This window comes from Larus michahellis, chromosome 11 (genome assembly GCF_964199755.1).
Source record: "Larus michahellis chromosome 11, bLarMic1.1, whole genome shotgun sequence".
Lineage (NCBI taxonomy): Eukaryota > Metazoa > Chordata > Aves > Charadriiformes > Laridae > Larus > Larus michahellis.
Window position 1 is genome coordinate 14036687 of NC_133906.1, and position 16164 is coordinate 14052850.

The 16164-nt window shown below is 44.3% G+C and overlaps 1 protein-coding gene across 7 annotated transcripts in view; it reads left to right on the forward strand.

The window, feature by feature from the left end:
- RAPGEF6 (Rap guanine nucleotide exchange factor 6) overlaps nt 1-16164 on the forward strand; it is a 129374-nt gene that overhangs the window by 55969 nt on the left and 57241 nt on the right. Inside the window, exon 1 of one of the 7 annotated variants that reach the window (XM_074603611.1) lies at nt 7239-8271. The exons of the other annotated variants lie outside the window; for them this stretch is intronic. Coding sequence (XP_074459712.1) covers nt 8218-8271 — 54 coding nt within the window. The 5' untranslated portion in view covers nt 7239-8217. Of the gene's footprint in view, nt 1-7238; nt 8272-16164 lie in introns of those variants that run through there. 7 annotated transcript variants of the gene reach the window in all.

A 16164-nucleotide genomic window follows, 5' to 3' on the forward strand; every position in this document is an offset into this window, starting at 1 on the left:
GTTTCTTCCTCCTTTCGCCATGCAGGCAAATTTACACCAGAGTAGAAATTAACTCAGTTCCTTGGAAAATGCCCGAGAAAATATTTTATGTAGCATGTTCGGAGTGTTAATCTCTGTTTTGATGGACCCTAAGGGGTTGGGTGGCAGTTCCAAAGTCATTAATTCTTTATAAGCAGCCTCTTATGCAAACTAGATTGAGAATGATGTGTAAGGGCTGTGCCCGCTGCTCCTAATTGTATCATGTCACTCAGGTGGCTAATGGTAAAAAGCAGTGCTCTGCACCCGAAAAAGGCATTTCAGTCTTTTGGGGGACTTAAAAACCTTTTGTGTATGAGTTGCGGTTCTTTGTCAGATCCTTCTTTTTAATGTTATTGTTTCAGTCTTTGGAAATGGCGTATTGAGCGGCTTCTTGTAGAAAACCAGCAGGGTAGTAGCCAGCAAGCTGGTCCCTGCGTGCGGGGAGGTGGTAGCACCCGTGGATCTGGTTTTTTATTTCCTGTCTTCCATCTGGGCTGTTTGTGTTCAATATGCTGCACTGAAGGGTGGCAGCCTGCTCGTGTTCTCGTTTGTGGCAGCTCAGCCTTTCCCGGAGGTGTAGGTTCATCGTGCCTTAGAGAGCAGTGGTCGTGCGAGGGGTCATTTGTATTTCAGTCTGAAGCGTTGTTAGTTCCAGTCGTGGGGTTGAACATCACGTAACGCTGAAGACTTCTTTAAGGGGCTGTGATGGTGTCGTCTTCGGCTTTGTATTCAAGTTAAAATGGTTTTCTAACTTAGAATATGGAAATGCGCATCAACTCAGCCATGTTCTTCGGAAGCCTTCTGGACCAAGTTAGGGACTGAGAATATCCCCAGCGATTTTCAGTTAAAATCACCATCAGAAAATGTCAGTGCATAATGCAAGCATTTGGATGCCCTGTTTTCCTTGAAAAACTTGGCATGCAAGCCAATATCTGTACCGGAGAATAGCTAGAAGAAGATCTTTGGTTTTGGCATAGAACTGATTGCTATCTAATGACATTTAACAGCATTTGTAATTTTACATTTGATACATGGAAAATTTCCTAATGGGGTTATATTTGACAGATGAAATACTTGAAATAGTTGATTAAATGTAGCCTCTGTCTAAATGGGACGATCATTGTAGCTTAATTCCTTTCTGATACTTTGTTTTTGCAAGTCAGAGTAGCTTTCTATGGCTGAGTATTGGAGTTTATTGTTGTTACACGATTAAGTTTTAGTTTGAGGTCATGTAGCCACAATGCTTGTATTGTCTTTATGATTTTGATTTTTGTTTCCTTTAAAGTTTGGTTAACAATTGTGGTTTGTCAGCTTGGAGTGTAGCTATGGCATCTGGCCCATCCCTTGCTTTATCGGGTAAGATCAGTTTCTCAGTGTGGGTGACAATAACTGGCCTTTTGCTGCTATTTTCCTCTCAGTGGAGGGAGGGGACTCCAAAGGATGCTGGGGAAAAATTTCCAAGAGCATATTTGGGCTTTCCATTTTTAAAGGCAATAAGGTCTGGATCGTACCAGAACATGAGAAAGTTTGCCCAGAGAAGCTGTGGCTGCCCCATCCCTGGAGGGGTTCAAGGCCAGGCTGGACGGGGCTTGGAGCAACCTGGTGTGGTGGGAGGTGTCCCTGCCCAGGGCAGGGGGTGGCACTGGATGCGTTTTAAGGTCCCTTCCAACCCAAACCATTCTAGGATTCTATGATCACTGCGCTGCAATGCTTCGCCTGGTGAGGAAAGCCCTGCAGAGCTGCTGTAGGCTCTGTGCTGCGCTTCCCCAGCGCAGCAGATTTGGGGATCTGTGTGTTGTGCTGTGGTCACTCTCCTGAGAAACCTCTCGGGAACACTTACCCACCCCTTTGTCCCCTGTCCATGCCGTCACCCAGCTCAGGCTGTGCTGGTCCCAGCCTAGGTCCAGGGGCAGCCGAGATCCCTGCGCCTGAGCCCAGGCACGTCTGTCAGTGTAGGCTCTGCACATGGAAAAGCAGCGTGGTGCCTTCAGACATGGGGCTGTTCTGGAGGAAAAAAAAACCCGTTCATGAGACGTCGTGCCTGGGATGATGCTCGTGTCACACACGCTTTCAAGCTGGATGCCGTGGCCACTACTAAATGAGAGCTGACTGTTCACAATCAGCCTTGCTTGGAGAGGAATCTTGAAATTTGGTAGAAGGAGTCAGATCCCGCCCCCCTTCCTGCTTTCAGGCTTCCGGTTTGGTGTTAATTCTCCAGAAAAATGACAGAAGAAATATTGGAAGTGGCATTTTAATGATTTTTAACCTCCTCTGTGGAGTTAATGTGTTATTCTCAAGGTCATTTAATCAGAGGCCTTTTTCTTGTGAGAGGTGTGCTGGTACCTTATGTTCTAAATAGTCTTAGTCTGCTTGTCTCAACTGGAGATACAGTTTTTATAAATGAGGGAAGAAAAAGTGATGTTTTCTGTTGGCTTTCATGTCAACTTTCTGGGGATGAAAATGAATATATACGTTGGTGGGCTTTGCAGTTTGCAAACGTGAAACTCCAGCTGGTTTCCCAGGTAGGTGGCAGCTGAGGAAATTACGGCCAGTTCCATGTTAGGGTTGGGCTGTGATTTCAGTTTTGAGATTAGATCAAAGGAACGTTTCAGCGAGCAAATTTCTAAACGTGTTTGGGAAATTTTGCAGTGGGGTATTAGAGATTTTGTCCTTTCAGTCTCTCTGGGTGGATTCGGTCCCACAAGCTGACCCTTCTGGGGTTGTTGCCACTCCTCCTCCTCACCAGGGATTTTGGGGTTGCGTACCTTCCCAAACTTCCCCACCCCTTGCCGAAATGAGATGTCAGGAAGGAAGGGAGGAGCCTGATATGAATCATCTCTGTTCAAACCGTAGAAATGAACTTTTTGTTTTGAATCCGTAGCGGGGGCTTCCCCCTTCCCCCCGTGCTGGCATTCTCCCTGTTTGCCATGCGGATCATGCTGCCGCCCGGCTCTGCAGAGAGCGGGCACCGACAGACACAGGTCTGCAGGATAGCGAGCTGTAATTTATAAACATATTTAAGAAAGTATTATAAACCATATAAATCTGAATCACTGCAAATAGGAGATGACCTTTCCGTGCTTAACACAGCAACAGAAAAAAAGATGGTTGGGGTAGTGCGAAAGCGATGGAGAAATTGAATCCATGGTGCCTTTTTATTGTTCCTTCTGTATTGCTGGTGCTATATTTAGAAGCTTACATCACTTCAGGGATGATGACAGTCTCTGCCCTCCCTCTCCCGCTCCCTCCCGCTCTCCCTCACTCCTTCCCTTAAGGATGGATCGTGTTTTCATACGACTTATGAGTCCTACAGATCTTTTGGTAGGATTTTTCTGCAGCCTGTTAGTAAGTGCTACTGTGGAAAGTGATGTATGTAAGGATACAATGGCACCGTGTAATGTCACCCTGAAGGGGAACAAGAGCTTGTGGTGCTGCTTTCCCTGCCTCTGCTTCCTAAAAGGGTCAGGAACAGGGTGGAGAGTTGGTTTTTTTTTTTTTTTTCTTTTCCTTTCCTTTTTTCCTTTAAACAGGAATTTGTGAGAAGCCCTAATGAGGGTCTAACCTTGCCACAGAAGTACGCTGATTGATTTGAGATGCTGAAGTGAGATGGTGGGGAGACAGGGGGGCAGCGTGGCAGTGCCACTGAACGGACCAGGCTGTGCCCGCGTAGCCGGGGCTGCATCCAGCTCCCCCCCGTCGCCGGCTCCACATCCCGCACCCCACGATCCCCATTGCCCGCCCTTCCGGGCAGATTTAAAGTACTCAAAGATGCTGAAATAACCTCTCGATGCAGGTGCCCTTAACGCTGAAATATTTCTGCATTACACTGCTGTGTTTGGCAATTTCCACTCACAAAACTGTATTAAGATGAATTATTTTAACCTGAGACATCTTTGCCCGAGTGTGTGTGATGAAGGATCTCTCCTTCCAGGCGGCTGGTCCCTTCCCCAGCCCCCTCCCCGAGCTTGGCCTCGGGATGCTGCTGCCTTCGCTGCCGTGCTCAAAACGGGGGGGAGCAGATTCTGGTACCTGCTCAGAGCTGAGCACGGCTGCGGGGAACGTGGCAGGGGACAGCATGGCAGGGGACAGCGTGCTAGCGGTTGCCTGGCTCCGAGGACAAAAGGACGGGAGTTGGTGAGCCCCGGCCCCCCGGCTTGCCGGCGGACGCTGCCTTTGCAGCCAGTGCCATGATGGAGAGCAGCGCGTCCTCCCTGCCGGTGCTGCACAATGGGCTTTTCTTCCTCGGATTGATGGGGAAAAAGTCGTGCTGCTTGACGGGACCTTCTGCTGCTGGCCCGGGCTGCTCCCAGCTTCTGCAGAACTTCACTTTGTCGAGCCCTTAAATAAGAGGAGACTCTAACCCTGCCTTTAAATTATGAAAGGCCTTACTATCCTTTTAAAAACATCCCATTTTTCAGTGACTTAATCTTGCTGGACAATTAGAACATGCAGATTTATCTAACAGTCGGGAGGATTCAGATAGCGTTATGGGAGGATAAAGGGAATATGATGCATAGAAACGTACAGAGTGATATTTCAAGCCTGGAAAGAAATCAGTCTTAAGACAAAGACCACCTTTAATTCGGAGACTGTAGACTGAGGAATTTTTTCCTTAAGATTCTCTGCAAACTTGGAACCTGGCTTAAAATGAGACCAGCAATTTACTGTTTGTGATTCTGCCCGATGCTGCAGTTCTTCACAAGTATTTTGATCGTGATCACTATGGAGCAGCCTTTGTATCGGATTTTTTTTTTTCCATTTCTGAGTTGCTTTGGTATTGAGATTTGTCCTTAAACAGACGATTTATAAAAACTTACAGCATGGTGCTGCAGGGAGCTGGGGCTGCAGAAACGCATGCGTTAAAGAAAAAAAAAAAAAAATTAAAAAAAAAATTAAAAACACCCAGAAAACGAGTGGGGGGATGCCCCAGGAGCTGGGGTGTGGAAGTAGGTCAGGTTTTCCCCCCGCCCGGGGAGGGCAGGGCTGCGCAGCGCTGGCTGCAGCCCCCCGGGACCCCCACCGCGCTCATTGGCGGCCTGGCCGCAGCGATGATGTCATCTCCACTTAAAGGCAAAACTCGAAGGAAATAGAATTTTGTTCCCATTATATTGAGACGGTGTTTACAGTCCTTGTTAAAATATGGCATCCACCGCCAAAATGCGTAGCGGATTGGGTTTCCTGCGCAATGCCGGGGGCGGAGGAGCTGCCCCGGGGGGCGAGGGCTGGGGTCTGAGCGCGGCGGGTGCGTCCGGGTGGGGGAGAGGTTCCCTTCAGCTGGGTGGGTTTTCTTTTCGCCTTCATCTAAATTGTGATGCTGAGAACTAGAATCCAGGTAACCCTGCACAAAAGGACTCGGCTGCTCGCTGCTGCCGAAGATGTAGCAGCGTGGCAGTGTGTCGGGTGTTTAAGATGCTTCTGAATACAGTTTTGTGAATTACTAAGAAAGATGCAGCACGGTCGCGTAGAAGGTGATGCTGACATCTCTAGCCTATTGTTCAGCATTGAAGGGACAGTAAAAAAAACAGCTATTTGTCTAGCTGGTGCAGTGCATTTTAAAAATCTGAAGTAATCATCTAAAATTCTTTCAGGTTTTAAAAACCAAATAGACTTTGAGTTTGCCAATTTTGCAAAGTTCAGTTTTTCTTTTGTGTTTAAATACAAATTATACCCAGTAATATTTATGAAGCCTGGTTGCACCTATTATTATTCTTGTTCTCTGGTAGAGATTAAGCAGATTCAGACATCAATACCATTTTTTTTTTTTTCTTTTAAGACAGTTTTGGAAGGTGCTAGGGGAAGATTTTTTTCCTTAGTTAAGGTGCAACCCCCATCCTAGCCTGGGTTATATGCCGGGAAGGATTCAATTTCTGGATGATGGCTGGAAGGAGCCTGTGGTTTGTGGTGGGGTGGAGTGTCCTGGTGGTGCAACTTGCCTTCCAAAATGTAAGAATCTTCTTCCACGTGCCCCTTGGCCCGGTGGGTGACAAAGAGCTTTCTGTGGATTGCCTCAAACCTCCTGATTCAGTACACAAGAGTAAGCAAACAAACAAACAAAAAAAAGGGATTTTTTGGCCCTTAGTGCCACTAGGCTGCTCTTGGAAGCTCCTCTTCGGCATGGGAGGTATGGCCATCAAGGGCTCGTTTGGTTTTGGAGAATCACCCTCAAGTCTGATGCAGACCTGGAATAATGAAATACACGGCGATGAAAATTCTTTCCAAAGAGAGGAAGACGGAAACAGTGAGTGCCCCTTCTCGCAGATGAAGTAAATGATCCAGAGTAGTAAATAATGGCTTTAACAGAGCCAGCACCCTCTGTCCCCTCCCTTCTGTGCGCTCCTGCCTTCGTGCACGGTAGCAGAAGTCATTTGCCTTCTAGGAATTGAAAGCATCGCGGCAGCCCCGGCTCAAAGGTGTGGGATCCCGTAGGTGCTTCCTCGGAGCAGCTCTCCAGCAGGCTGGGCTGCCATCCAAGATAACGAGCTGCTTGCAAATATTTCAGTTTTTAGTTGCAAAAAAAGAAATTATAAAACTAAATTGACTACTGCAGAATGAAGGCATTTTTGGTTAGAAACGGAATTGGTCTTGACTGGGGGGGGGGAACCCCGCCCACCAAAACTTTTAACATGGTTTCAAAACCATTAAAATTATGAGAATTATAAACATCACATTTTGACAAGAAATTTACTTCTCTTTCTAGACAGAAATCTCCTAATGAGTGTATAGGATGAGGTAAAAATGTTGAGGCTCTTGTGTGACATACATACATAAAAATAGGAATTATTTTATTGTGAGGTGATTATGGGTGTATCTGTGTGTGTGCGCCTGTGGATGTCTGCAGATATTTATTTTACTTATTTCTGAATTTGCATGTGAAGATGAGAAATAATCCCCCTAAATGCTGTTGAAACTGCTAATGGGTACATGAGATTCATTTAAAAAAAAAAAGATTTAGAAAGAGAAAAATATCCAGAGTTTACAGTATATGCATTAATAGATCATAAAAGGATATAAAATATAATGTGGAGCAGGGGTGTTTTGCTGAGCAGTTGTTATACCGATATGTGTGTTTATATTAGGTCAATAAAGATGCTCTGTTGGCTGCATCTGCAGATCCAGTAGCCAATTGATCTAATGCAGTTTCTAAAGGCTTTCTATCCAGGTGATGTCATCCTTTTAGCTCCGTTCCCCTCCCACTCTCTTTCCTCCTTATTAGATATTTCATCTCGCTGCGGAGCATCCAATCGATGGGAGCTTCTCCTGAGGGAGCTGCTGAGAAGCCAGCAAAGAGAGTAGGAATTAGGACTCCGGCAGCCGGTCTCGCCGTAGCCATGGACGGACTGTTTTGTTGGGCATTACAGAAATGTTTTAATTGGAAAAGCTAGGCGTGGATTAACCCCGGTATCTGGCTGGTGCATTAGAATACTAAGCAACACTGCAGAGTTGTAAACTGCATTAAAAAAAGGAGGGAGGGGGGAAGAGAAAAGGGTTTGTATTGCAGAGGCTTTTAATACGTTCCACCGTGCAAACCTGTTAGAGCATATATATCCTGGAGCTGCGATCTGGACACTAATTCAATTTTTGCAGTTATGCTGGACAAGAGTATAAAGAAGAAACTTTAATATCCAGGGTATGGGATTCCTGAATCACCTAAGATGCTGAAGAACCTTTGCAAAATTTAATCTACAATATGAATGGGAAGTTTCCGAAAAGTGGACCCGAAGATAAGCCACTTGTAAATGCATTTTAGTGAAGAGAAAAAAAGAAATTTGAAGAATTTCTATCTCACCTTTTAATGTATTGTTGCTTTAACCTGCAGTTCTAATCCATTTCAGAATTAATTCAATTTTAACAGCACTTTTTGGGTGCATGCCTCTTGCCCGGGGGAATGGATGGATATTTGTATTTGAAAAGCTAGGAAACATTTTGATTTGAATTTATGTGCTTGTTAAAACTGGAACATTTTTATAGGAATTGCTGCTGCTGCTGCTAACTCACTGCAATACTGAAAACTCCTCAGATATAGTGGAAGCTGTAATCGAATTCAGTGTGAAATTCAAGCCTGAGAAGTTGCATACGTGTACATTTGCTGCTTTGGTTTATGACTTTTAAAGACAATCCAGAAGGGATTTTACTCCAGATTTTTCTTCTGTGGCTTTTACTTGCGAAAGGAAACTTTTTTTCCCTCCCCCAGCCTAAGAAATGGCTTTTCTTGTGCGATGTTATGCCAACTGCCTGCAACCGTGGGCTTCCAAAGTAAGTAGGATTTTGTCTGTGCTGGGTTTCTGTGCCGTGTATTGGGAAGGGGGGTGCTGTGGGGGTGTTCACCCCTCGCACCCCGAGTGATGCTCCAGCAGCCACTGTGCACGCTCCGGGCTTGTGGCATCATTTTGAAATGGGAAGTCGGGGGGGAACCTTGAAATCTTGGAATTGTTTTATATACCAGGAAGTATTTTTTATACTATCAGGAATTTTTATATTATGAGGAAGTATAAACAAAAATAAATACCATTTGCTTATGAAATGTGTAAAGCTTTGCTTTTCACCCTATAAATATGAAGCAAGTGTTATTGAAGTGTAATGTTTTTATGACTGCTTGCATTTTTTGTGAAGTTGAACATACTGGTGTACAAACCCAGTGATGTTCTAATTTTCAAGCTGCATGAAGCTGTACTGCTTCTTCCCTTTGTGCAGCCGTGTGGAATCGGTTAATTATTTAGCTGAACTATGTAATTACAATTAGCTTTATAGGACACAAATTATTTTGTGTGTCTAAAGATGCGGTATTTTTGTGAAACTGGGGAGGGAGGGTGTTTCTTTTAAAGGAGGTAATGAAATCTAGAACATTCGAGCAAACCCACCTTGATTATTGAGATAAATGCCTTTAAAGAAATTTTTAAAATACACTGTTTGTTAGACTCTTACTGTTTGGAATCCTTGGTCAGAAAATTAGCCGAGTTGCTGGTATTTTATTAATGCTGCTGCCAAGAAGTAGTCACGCAAGACATGGCAATTGCCTTATAATCCTGAGGCAAGGCATATAAACATTAATATTTATTACGATTTTGTATTTATACTGCAGCTTATATGGGCGAGAATAGAGATTGTGCAACTTTCTTCTTGCATGTGAGAGCTGGCAGGGTTTGGAGGCACCGGGCAAAACCCTTGTGCTCCTGACACCGTGAGATAACGACGTTGACTTCAGAGCAAGAAATTTGCTCTTGACTTTGGTCCCAAGAAGCTGAGAGTCCAAATGACGTGACGGTGTGGAGAGGCCCACGGGAGGGACGCAGCTGGGTGTGCGGCGTCCCCGTGCAGGAAGGTTTCCCCTCGTTTGGTTTTTTCCATCCACTGAAGTGGAAATGGAAGCTCACAGTGTCTGGGGGTGAAAATGCCGGGCTTCAGGGTTTCCATCTGCAGTTGTCAAAATCAATGTGTAAATATGTGGGGGTGCGGGTGTCTGGGTTTTGGCTGTTTGGCGGGTGCTGAGTCCGCCCCGCCGTCAGGTGAAGCGGAGCTGCAGGTGCTCCTTGCCTTGAAGGGCAGACGGGCTCCGTGTCCTCAACCAGGCAGTTGTGGCTCCGCACCTCAGAGATGCTGCTGGCCAACGTTGGCCTCTTGTATCATCACCCGTGTGTACGTGTAGACTCCTTCGCTTTCTTCCCTTCCTACTCTGTAGGCATTAAGTATGGAAGGATCGGTTTACTTAAGCTGGGTTTACCTGCACCGCCCTCACTGAGGAGGTCCGAACGTGCACTAATTGCCTAAAGCCAGGGAATGCTTAGTCACCTTGGTGCTTCAGCTGACATTGCTCTTTCCGTAGAGTTTGGGCCGCAGTGAGAAACCGCAAAAAAAGAAACCCTGTGCTCAAGGAAAGGTCTGGCAGGAGTAAAATAATAATATAAAAAAAATTGTAAAGGCTTTTTGGCCCCCTGTGTCAGCTCTGTGGATGACACCCAGCAGATGGCTTCCACACCAGTCAAGCCATTTATTCGCTCATTTACTATTCATAAATGATAATGGTATGAAACGTTGGGGAGAGGGAGGTTTGTTTTTTTTCTTGAGTTTTTTTTTTTTTAATGGCTGATGAAAACCGATTAACTGGTTTTGCATTCCAATCCATAGCTAAAAGTTCTTTACCTTTAAAACCTCGAAAGAAAAAGCAGCCGTAGCCCCCTTCTGCAAAACCCCCAAAGCCCCCCAACTCTGAAGAGAATCTGCATGGGATGAAACAGACTGAGGAGCTGAATCACGTCTGAGTTTGCTCCATTTTTGTTTTCACCTGAGCTTTGTACCACAAAACTGTTTCTATGACAGGTGTTTTATAATAATACAGATGATAGCAAAATAAGTGATGTCAGAATTTTCAATATTCAAGTCTATAACTTTTAACTTGAAAATGTGAAGTGTTTTATGATACTATTTTGGAACTAGAACCATTTCTTGCCAAAGAGCAGTGAACATCTGACTTTTCATTTGCTTTCTCAGTGATTAAATTCAAAATCTCTTAGTTTTATGTAGATATCTGTCCCAGATTTTTTTCCCAATTAGTTGCTTTAAACCTGATATAGGACAATGGTCTGAAAATGGGCTGTTGACTCAGTTGTAATTGTGGCTGTTCTGAATGTGACAGTGTAATGATACATCTATTTAATCAGAGCAAAAATGAAGTCATATTTTGTATGACTAATAGAAAGGTAAGCTTTGGTGAAGGTATGTAAAGGGGAATGTTTCTGAAGGTTAACCTTAGGCTAAGGAGGCCAGTCTGGTGGGCTGAAGGGGGGACCCACAGCAGAAGCTTCAGGAGCTCCGTCGCCTCCTGGAAGACACTCTGAATAAAAAGGGTTGTCTTCCCCGGTTTGCATCGCACACACCCCTTGCCTCCAGAAGCTCTGGTGCTTTTGGCTTCTGAAAGTAAAAGGGACAGAGTAGCCATCTGTAGGGTCATCAATGCGATCTGTTTTCCTGCATAAAGAGCTGCTAGAGGGAGGATAAGCTGAGAGGGAGAAGTCAACAGTGTGAATTTCTGCAGTGCCCTGAAGACGAGCTGTACCAGCCATTCCCCCCTTCCATGCAGGCTCTTGTAGAGGTCAACGGTATTTCTCAAGGTGATGCTGATACTTGGGAATGTGTCCAAAAGAGGTCACCATGGTGAGACGGTGGCGATGGTGGCTGTTCCCATGTCCGCTGTGGCTGGAGGTACCAGTACAGGGGCAGAATCCCGCCTTGGAAGCACATTAGGAGGAAATGGTCCCTGCCCCGGGGACCATACGCTTTCCGGAATGATACACTGCGGAAGATGAGATAAATAGATGCAGGCAGCCTTCAGCAAACATGGTGAAGATGATAAGCAGCGAGGAGTGTGGAAAACAATGATCAAAGCAGCCCCAGCTGTCAAGCCACTGCCGCTCTGGAGGAAGATGAAGGAGGGTAGAGGACTTTGCATCGGTCTTGTGGAGATCTGCTGCCACAGACGCTGTGTTTGCGAGGACAAGAGGCATTCAGCTTAAACTAATCTAAATTCCTCTGCTACTAATGCAATATTTTACAGCAAAAAAATTAAATGTTTCCAATGTATCTCAGCAAGATTCTGATTGTCTTTGTAATTTGGATCATAACTTTCCCAGTGTCTGTTAAATTGTCTGTAATGCACTTTGTGGTATGAGGCTCTTAAACGTAGATGCATTATGGAGTCGCTATGAAAGAGAGCTCTAAACTTAACGATTTAGATGTATATGGTTCTCCTGTAATAGAAATTTTATGCACATCCTAACAATTTCCCAAGCCTAGAATGCGTACGCAGTTATCCTGTTTGTGTAGCAGAAGGGTCTGATGGGGAAAACAGGGAGTGATTGGATAATGTATCTATAGAGGATATTTAAAAAGGGATGCTTTTTGAGATAATGTGCTTTTTATAGAAAATAAGGATTTTTGAATTAACATCTAAGCTCTTAAAATGTTTGTTCCTGAAGGAAAACAGTTTCATTTAAGATCCCAGGTGCACATTAAACTTGCCTTATGCCAGTAGACAGTAATTTATTTTCTCCAGGCTTCTGTGTTCTTCTCTTTCTGCTCTTTAGATAAAATCTAATAACGCTAAGCATAATAACAAGACACATTTGCTCTGTAAAAGTTTGTGTTTGGGTTAGAACAGAAGTATTGGAGTCATTTTAGAGTCCCATTCCTATTTCTGCTGTCCTCTCACTGGGACATGATGCGAGTTTTAGTTGTCTGTAACTAAAATCAGTGTAATGCCGTCTTCTGATTCCAAGGGGCATTGGTTTGATCTCCAGGATCTTGAGTCGAAACCTTCATGCAATTAAAGATTATTTTCGGCTCCTCAGAAGAAAAACAGACCTTGGATAGTGTGTCCTTGATTTGATTCGATGTCATCCTTGTCTTTGCTAATGCACTTACATGGAACATAGCCCTGGTAGTATGAATTTTAAATGCTTGCAGTGCCAATAGAGTAACTGATCCTTCGCTTTTGGTCAGTTTTGACAGTGTCTTTCGCTCCCTCTTGGCCTGCCTCTCCTTCCAGCCCAGCTTTCAGCCTTGTGGAGCACCCCGTCGTCTCTTGGAGCGGGACCCGCGGGTGCTCAGCACCCGGGTGTGCGAGTTTGTTGCAGACACAGGCAGCGGGCGATTGCCCTGCGAGCTCCTCCCTGCTGGCTCCTGGTGGTTCTTCCCTCCAACGAACTTTGGTTTTCATGGTTTAGCGCTCTCGTAGAGTTTCTGGAGTTTCGGCCAGCTCCTCAAGAGTGTTTATGGTCTCTCCTGTTCCATATTTTCTGATATTTTTCCCCTCCATCCCCTGCAACAGAAGGGTTCCCTTGTTTCTCCATCTTAATGGATTTGTAGGAGCGCAGCCTCCTGCTTACTTGATGCTCTGAGCCCCGAGTGCTTGGAGAGCGAGTGCTCGGTCTGATGAATGACTATTTTCCTTATACTTAGTTAGAAGTTTAGCTCTGTTTTTTATAGCAACTTGCAGGATACTTTCTCTAAAACATTTTAAATGTATCTTTTGTTTGATAGTTTATTAAGATAAAAATGGTTTAAATATGAGCTGTGTGGCCATTTACTCTAGAAAGTTTGGATTTTCTTATGCTCCGAAATATAGTATGCTGAGGTTAAATGCAAGTATGCATGGTACTACTTTTCAGCAGAAAAAGCCTTTTCCTAAAGTGTTGGTTTTATTGGAAATTGGCTCATAATGTGCAAATAAGCACCTATCTGTTAATTTATTTCCTCCTGGACTTTGTTTTAAAGCTGCTTTGTTACAGTTCTGCCAATGGCCGCAGCCTGGTTTGGGACCACCCTGTTTTGCTCTCGGAGCCGATTGTCACTTGGTGTCACTAGAGTGAGGTGAGGTCGTAGCAGCCTGAGGATGTGTGAAGAGGGACTGTCATCTCTACGGTTTTTTACCAATCAGTGTATATAAGAGTTTATAAATTATTCAGGGGAGATGAAACTGGCTGTAGACGTGGAGTTTCCCGTGCCCCGCTGTATTGCTCAGGATGGGAGCTCCCAAATATCAGGCTGCTGTCGCCCGCGTGGCTGCCCGAGTCCTAATGACTTGGGAAACTTCAGCTCCTTACAGAACTCAGACCATCACTAGGCGCTGCCACACTTCGTTTTCTACTGTAATTATTTAGACAAGGCTCTTTTTAGTCTTGTAATGTATCATTTTTTCATGGTGAGAACAAACAGTAAAATTTGAACTCTCGCACTGAAAATAAGTCTCTTTGAACATCCCTATTATATTTTCATAATGACAAAACACAATTCTTGACATTTTAAAAATGTTACGCTGTGAACAGACCAGAGAAGAGTTGATCTGTATTAATCGATGGTTGTAAAAAATGCAACTTATGTTTACATGTCGGATATTCCCGGTATTATGGAGCTCTCATCAATACCAGTGCATTTTGTCACAGGTGAATTTTCACAGCTGAAGTCCCTACTTCTCCAAAGCAGAGATATTTGCGTGTCAGGCGCTTAGCATTATCGTGAGTTAAGGCATAGCAGTAATCTATAATTTAAACATATGAAAACCAAATTAAAATTGCATTACATGTGTGGTTTAAGACAACACCAGAATTTAGTTCAAAATTCTGTCCTCATGTCACCTTATTGTAACTAAGGAAACGTAATACTTCAGAGGATTTTATTTGCTACACGCTGTAGGAGCCATGAAGACCAAGAAGCTCTTGGCTGCCAGAAGCATAGAAGAGCCTCTAGGGATTTTTAATTCTTTTAGATGTTTGGTTTTTTTTTTTTTTTGTGGTGGTGGGGTTTTTTGGTGTTTTTTTGGAAGCCTGGGGTTATTTTAAGAATGCTACAAAGATAGTTTTCAGGGCACTGCAAGGCTGTTGTGAATGGTGTCAACTTGGTCCTTATTTCTTTGAGATTCACGTCTGTGCTACTAATAATAACGAGAGTAAGTATGTGCTGTAGTTAAGGAATTGAAACAAGTTTTGAAATAAATATTGTCAGCAAGCCCATCTTTTGTATGTTTTAAAAAAGAAAATGATCTGAAGTTTGTATGGTTGGAGAGGCACCGTTTTCCTTTGCGTCATGTTCTTGAAAGATTTTACCTGAATCTGTTGGGAAAATATTTGATCCATCAGTTGGCTTTAAAAATAACAAAAAAGACCTCATTGCTGCTCTTTAAAAATCTGAAGAAATCTTCTTTTGTGCCACTGGTGGAACGTCTGTGGTCTTTAAGGAGGAAATGTTTTTGCTTGCGTTAAGTTGGTTGAGGACTGATGTCAGCATAGGTAATTCGCTGGGCTCATCTTACCCACTCTGCGGGTACCGAAGTAGCCGCTTTGTGTATCTCAGAGGAGCAACTTTCTCCTCTCCCATTAATGCAGCTCTAAGTGTATTTTAAACTTAGGCGTTTCTAAACAGGAGCAGAACTGTGGCTTGTATGTAAAAGGTGAACATAAACCAGAGGTAATTTATAGAAATCCTTGGGAAAAGGGGCTAATGAAAATTCTGCAAAATAACTTCAGAGAACTCCGGTTGGGTTTGGTCATTCTTCATTATTTTACTGGCACGATATATGAGATGATGTGTAGTGATAGGATGAGGGATAATGGTCTTAAACTGGAAGAGGGGAGATTTAGATGAGAACTCAGGTAGAAATTCTTTGCTGTGAGGGTGGTGATCCCCTGGCCCAGGTTGCCCAGAGAAGCTGTGGCTGCCCCATCCCTGGAGGGGTTCAAGGCCAGGTTGGATGGGGCTTGGAGCAACCTGGTGTGGTGGGAGGTGTCCCTGCCCAGGGCAGGGGGTGGCACTGGGTGGGCTTTAAGGTCCCTTCCAACCCAAACCATTCTAGGATTCTATGATTTACTTACTGATGCCAAGAAAAAAAAAAAATCTGAGTTTTTTGGTGTTTTTTTTTTTTTTCCTTAGATGGAATGAATGGGATGGATGAGAACAAAAAGTGGGCTACAGAAAGGTCTGCTTGGTGAGAGACTGACTGCATGTCAGTGGGAGTAAGCATCGCTGCTCTTGTTTCAGTAGGTTGTAGAAAGAAAAAAACAGAACTAATTAAAGAAATCAGTTATCTTGTGAAAATGAACAAACTGGTGATGGAATCGCAGGCACAGAGCAAACCCATCGAAACAGCTGGCAAATAAGATGCTAGAAGGCAGAGTTTGCTCAGGTTGGAGGCAAAGGGAAACATAACGCTAGCAGAGGGTCTGGCAGAGAAACCACTGAAGCCCCAGCGCTGAGCAGAAATCCGGAACGGTGCTGTTGTGCTGAGCTGAGATGCTGCGTCGTGACACTTGATACAGATCACAGAAATGCCAGGTTTGGGGAATTTTTTCTACATAGAGCCTTTTTAACATTGTAGACTCTCTGACCATAAAGTATTTAAAATAATTGGATATGGGTTGCAACAACAGGGATGGGAGAGACAGGAAGGGAGCCTGGAAGCAGAGCCAGCGCTGCCTGGGACGTGCTCCAAAGGGCTGGGACTGTGATGGGATGATGCGTTCGAGCCCTTGCCAGCTTCTGGAGTGAAGGTGTTCTTCAACGAGCTGTGTAGGAAACCCATCCCACCCTCCAGTTCCCCAGACAAAGCTTTTCCTCTGCGCTGGTGGGGTTTGGTTTGTAGGAAATCACAAAGCATATATG